The sequence below is a fragment of the Sparus aurata genome, chromosome 10, assembly GCF_900880675.1.
Source record: "Sparus aurata chromosome 10, fSpaAur1.1, whole genome shotgun sequence".
Classification (NCBI taxonomy): Eukaryota; Metazoa; Chordata; class Actinopteri; order Spariformes; family Sparidae; genus Sparus; species Sparus aurata.
Window position 1 is genome coordinate 12,206,304 of NC_044196.1, and position 5,354 is coordinate 12,211,657.

Here is a 5,354-nt window from a genome sequence, read left to right on the forward strand (position 1 = left end):
AGAGTGTCATAGTTTAAAGCCGAAGGCTGTTTAACAAGCTGCTGTATTTGATGAGTAGGGTCTAACAATAGGTTGTCAAGACATACAGTTACAGTTTTTCTCGATTGTTTACACACATTTTCAGAAAGCATGCCTCATGCTCTCAGAACTCTACACACAAATCAAAAATCACACACACAACGAGCAAAACCCCTCAATTCTCCTGCAAAATGAAACTTTACATTCAAAACAATATTATTTCTTCTCAAAATGGTGTTTTGTTTTCAAATGACACACACAAACCATCAAATGAATAGACATTTATAAGAACCAGTTGAACACTGATGTGCTCAGTGTAAAACACTATGATGAATGGAAAACACTTCTTCTTCATTCATCATGACTTAGGTCTGTTTTGTTCAGTTACACTTACTACAGTCAGTACATACATAAGTGTGTTGTAAAATATCTGAGAATATTGTTTTTATACTCAGAACACACAAATACACGGTAACAGATATATTTTATTTTTCCCACAAACACAATGTACACAGTGTACATCCCAACCAACACAAAGTGCATATACAACAATATACGGTCTACCTACAAAACAACAGAAGAATTTACTGTACACAGTTACAGTAAAAAACAAAACAAACTATGCTCCATCCTCTCTTCTGTTCCGGTCTGGCCACAGCACCTCATCCACATCACAAGCCATGTTTTCCCTGGCCAAGCAGCAAGAGAAACATCACCTAGCATGGTGAATCCAGCCATGAAAAGCACCAACTGCTATATATCCACATGCGTCTTCCATAGCTTGGAGAAGGGGTATATGCATTTGTGGATTTGTGGATTTGGGTCATACACTTTACAAAAAATTCTCAATAGTATTGAGGAATGGAGAATATGAAGGGAGATAAACAACTATAAAGTGTGGGTGGGCAGTGAACCAGTTACGAACCAGAGCAGCTCAGTGGAAACTTACATTGTCCCAAATGACAACGTACCTGAGCTGATCTGGTGGAATGAGTGTGTTGTGTAGGGTGTCCAGGTGTTTGCCCATGTGATGAGTCAGTGTGCATAGTAGGGCAATTGACATAGAATTTTGAATGACAGTGTGTTCCTTGTGAAAACAAGAGATTGTCTTTATGGAAATTGTGCCAAATGCAGAGAATTGTGTGTAGTGTTTTGAAAAAAGTGTGTTTTAGAACTGCAATTTAAGTGTAAAGCAGGAATTGTGCCTGTAGTTGAGCAGAATTGGTTCAGGGGGTTGGTGCATGAGTTACATGTTGTGGTCATTGTGTCTCAAGTACCAGTTTTTGTGTGAAAACAATTGAGAAAAACTGTTATACAAGCAAAATACAAAAGGACCCTTAGCCCCTAAAGACACCTCAGAATAAAGAGAATATAGGAGAGATTCGGGAGAGGAAACTATGAATATGTCAGCACAAAACACCTCTTAGTTATTAATCTGGTATTGGTATAATGATTGGTAGTAGGCAATGACATTCTGGTAATGGTGAAAAACAGATATGTGTGTAAGAGGCGGACACACAATCGAGGAATTTGAAGTAGGAATAGGGCAGACAGATGGAGAAGTGGTAGTAAAAGGAGAAGATGTGGTACTGACAGGGGAAGATGTGGTACTGACAGGGGCAGATGTGGTAGAAACAGGGGCAGATGTGGTACTGACAGGGGCAGATGTGGTAGTAAATGGAGAAGATGTGGTAGAAACAGGGGCAGATGTGGTACTGACAGGGGCAGATGTGGTAGTAAATGGAGAAGATGTGGTAGAAACAGGGGCAGATGTGGTACTGACAGGGGCAGATGTTGTAGTAAATGGAGAAGATGTGGTACTGACAGGGGCGGATGTGGTACTGGCAGGGGTGGATGTGGTACTTACAGGGGCAGATGTGGTACTGACAGGGGGAGATGTTGTAGTAAATGGAGAAGATGTGGTACTGACAGGGGCAGATGTTGCAGTAAATGGAGAAGATGTGGTACTGACAGGGGAAGATGTGGAACTGACAGGGGCAGATGTGGTAGAAACAGGGGCAGATGTGGTACTGACAGGGGCAGATGTGGTAGTAAATGGAGAAGATGTGGTAGAAACAGGGGCAGATGTGGTACTGACAGGGGCAGATGTTGTAGTAAATGGAGAAGATGTGGTAGAAACAGGGGCAGATGTGGTAGTGAAAGGAGCAGATGTGGTAGTTGAAGCAGTAGTAATGTCAGTGAAAGTGATGGTGGCAGATTTAGGGATGGCAGAAACTGTCGCAGTGACTGGAGAAGGTTTGGTGGAAGTGTGTTCCTTGGAAATCACAGTTTGAGTTGATGCTGTTTGGGTTGACGTCACAGTCACAGCAGACTTGGCATGGTTTGATGTTGTTTCAGGTGTTGCAGGAATAGCCGATGATTGCTGGGTAGTAGTTGCTGGAAGAATAGTAATGTCATTTTCTGGAGTGGTGGTTTTGTTAAGGCTTGTGGGTACAACAGGCATATTGTCTGGCAGAACTGTGGAGGTGCTAGCAGTGACGGCAACAGTACTAGCAGGAATAGTAGGAGGAGTTATAACAGACATAATGGTTGTGGTAGGATACACCTTTGGATGAGGAGTAGTTTCAGTTTTAGGAGCGACAATAACAGGAGGCGGATTGATTGGAAGGACATTTTTTGCCAAATGTGTTGCTCCTGCCACTCCTGCTAAAGCACCACCTGTTGCACCAAAAACACTTCCGAAGAAAGATCCCAGACCTCCAAAAAATGCCGATCCAGCACCTAAGAAAAAGAAAGGTGGAGCTAGATCTCCTATGTTTGGTCGTCCTTCATTTATGTCCTGCTCATTTTCCTCTCCCTCCTCCTCATCGTTCTTCTTTGTAGTTGTAGTTGTGGTTGTGGTAGTCAAGGAAGTTGTAGCAGTAGTAGTTTTGGTGGTTGTTGTTTGGACTGTGGTTGTTGGTGGAGTGGTTGCAGTCTGGGGTCTTGTGGTTGTAGGAAAAGTTGTGGTTGTATGAATGCCAGTGGTTGTGAGTGGAACAGGAGTTGTTGGAGTCTCTGTAGTTATGGGTGTAGTGGCAGTAGTTGAGGGAGAACTGGTAGTTGTAGCATGACCAGTTGTAGTTGTTGGAGATGCAGATGTGGTAGTAAATGGAGCAGATGTGGTAGTAAAAGAAGCAGATGTGGTACTGACAGGGGTAGATGTGGTAGTAAAAGGAGCAGATGTGGTACTGACAGGGGCAGATGTGGTACTGACAGGGGCAGAAGTGGTACTGACAGGGGCAGATGTGGTACTGACAGGGGCAGATGTGGTACTGACAAGGGCAGATGTTGTAGTAAATGCAGAAGATGTGGTACTGACAGGGGCAGATGTTGTAGTAAATAGAGAAGATGTGGTACTGACAGGGGCAGACGTAGTAAATGGAGAAGATGTGGTACTAACAGGGGCAGATGTGGTACTGACAGGGGCAGACGTAGTAAATGGAGAAGATGTGGTACAAACAGGGGCAGATGTGGTACTGACAGGGGTGGATGTGGTACTGACAGGGGCAGATGTTGTAGTAAATGGAGAAGATGTGGTACTGACAGGGTGGATGTGGTACTGACAGGGGCAGATGTTGTAGTAAATGGAGAAGATGTGGTACTGACAGGGGCGGATGTGGTACTGGCAGGGGTGGATGTGGTACTGACAGGGGCAGATGTGGTACTGACAGGGGGAGATGTTGTAGTAAATGGAGAAGATGTGGTACTGACAGGGGCAGATGTGGTACTGACAGGGGTAGATGTGGTAGTAAAAGGAGCAGATGTGGTACTGACAGGGGCAGATGTGGTACTGACAGGGGCAGATGTTGTAGTAAATGGAGAAGATGTGGTACTGACAGGGGTGGATGTGGTACTGACAGGGGCAGATGTTGTAGTAAATGGAGAAGATGTGGTACTGACAGGGGCGGATGTGGTACTGGCAGGGGTGGATGTGGTACTGACAGGGGCAGATGTGGCACTGACAGGGGGAGATGTTGTAGTAAATGGAGAAGATGTGGTACTGACAGGGGCAGATGTTGTAGTAAATGGAGAAGATGTGGTACTGACAGGGGCGGATGTGGTACTGACAGGGGCGGATGTGGTACTGGCAGGGGTGGATGTGGTACTGACAGGGGCAGATGTGGTACTGACAGGGGGAGATGTTGTAGTAAATGGAGAAGATGTGGTACTGACAGGGACAGATGTGGTACTGACAGGGGTAGATGTGGTAGTAAAAGGAGCAGATGTGGTACTGGCAGGCGCGGATGTGGTACTGACAGGGGTAAACGCTGTAGTAAAAGGAGAAGATGTGGTACTGGCAGGGAAAGATGTGGTACTGACAGGGGTGGATGTGGTACTGACAGGGGCAGATGTTGTAGTAAATGGAGAAGATGTGGTACTGACAGGGACAGATGTGGTACTGACAGGGGTAGATGTGGTAGTAAAAGGAGCAGATGTGGTACTGGCAGGGGTGGATGTGGTACTGACAGGGCCAGATGTGGTAGTAAAAGGAGCAGATGTGGTACTGACATGGGCAGAAGTGGTACTGACAGGAGCAGATGTGGTACTGACAGGGGCAGATGTTGTAGTAAATGGAGAAGATGTGGTACTGACAGGGGCGGATGTGGTACTGACAGGGGCAGATGTGGTACTGACAGGAGCACATGTGGTACTGACAGGAGCACATGTGGTACTGTAAGGGGCAGATGTTGTAGTAAATGGAAAAGATGTGGTACTGACAGGCGCGGATGTGGTACTGACAGGGGCAGATGTGGTACTGACAGGGCAGATGTGGTAGAAACAGGGGTAGATGTGGTAGTAAAAGGAGCAGATGTGGTACTGACAGGTGCGGATGTGGTACTGACAAGGGCAGATGTGGTACTGACAGGGGTAGATGTGGTAGTAAAAGGAGCAGATGTGGTACTGGCAGGGGTGGATGTGGCACTGACAGGGCCAGATGTGGTAGTAAAAGGAGCAGATGTGGTACTGACATGGGCAGAAGTGGTACTGACATGGGCAGAAGTGGTACTGACAGGAGCACATGTGGTACTGACAGGAGCAGATGTGGTACTGACAGGGGCAGATGTTGTAGTAAATGGAGAAGATGTGGTACTGACAGGGGCGGATGTGGTACTGACAGGGGCAGATGTGGTACTGACAGGAGCAGATGTGGTACTGACAGGGGTAGATGTTGTAGTAAATGGAGAAGATGTGGTACTGACAGGCGCGGATGTGGTACTGACACGGGCAGATGTGGTACTGACAGGGGCAGATGTGGTAGAAACATGGGTAGATGTGGTAGTAAAAGGAGCAGATGTGGTACTGACAGGCGCGGATGTGGTACTGACAGGGGC

At 46.3% G+C, this 5,354-nt stretch overlaps 1 protein-coding gene across 5 annotated transcripts; it reads right to left on the minus strand.

Moving 5' to 3' along the window:
* Nucleotides 1–1,261: 1,261 nt before the first annotated feature.
* Nucleotides 1,262–4,745, minus strand: LOC115589183 (mucin-5AC-like). Of its 5 annotated transcripts, none has more exons than XM_030429933.1 (2): nt 4,079–4,745; nt 1,262–4,015 (listed from the first exon to the last, which is right to left on the minus strand). In XM_030429933.1, the coding sequence occupies exons 1-2, from the start codon at nt 4,685–4,687 to the stop codon at nt 1,442–1,444; spliced, it is 3,183 nt and encodes a 1,060-aa protein (XP_030285793.1). In that variant the 5' UTR covers nt 4,688–4,745; the 3' UTR covers nt 1,262–1,441. The 5 variants fall into 5 exon arrangements, with proteins under 5 accessions (XP_030285793.1, XP_030285797.1, XP_030285796.1 ...); XM_030429937.1 differs by having other exon boundaries at nt 1,262–3,700; nt 4,037–4,745; XM_030429936.1 differs by having other exon boundaries at nt 1,262–3,868; nt 4,016–4,745.
* Nucleotides 4,746–5,354: the final 609 nt, after the last annotated feature.

Excerpts from the sequence above, each read along its gene's own strand:
- LOC115589183 (XM_030429933.1), bottom strand. The coding sequence starts at position 4,687 with ATGTGCTCCTGTCAGTACCACATGTGCTCCTGTCAGTACCACATCTGC. Across the intron at positions 4,016-4,078 it reads TCCGCCCCTGTCAGTACCAC|ATCTTCTCCATTTACTACAA; the intron begins ATCCGCCCCTGT and ends TGTCAGTACCAC.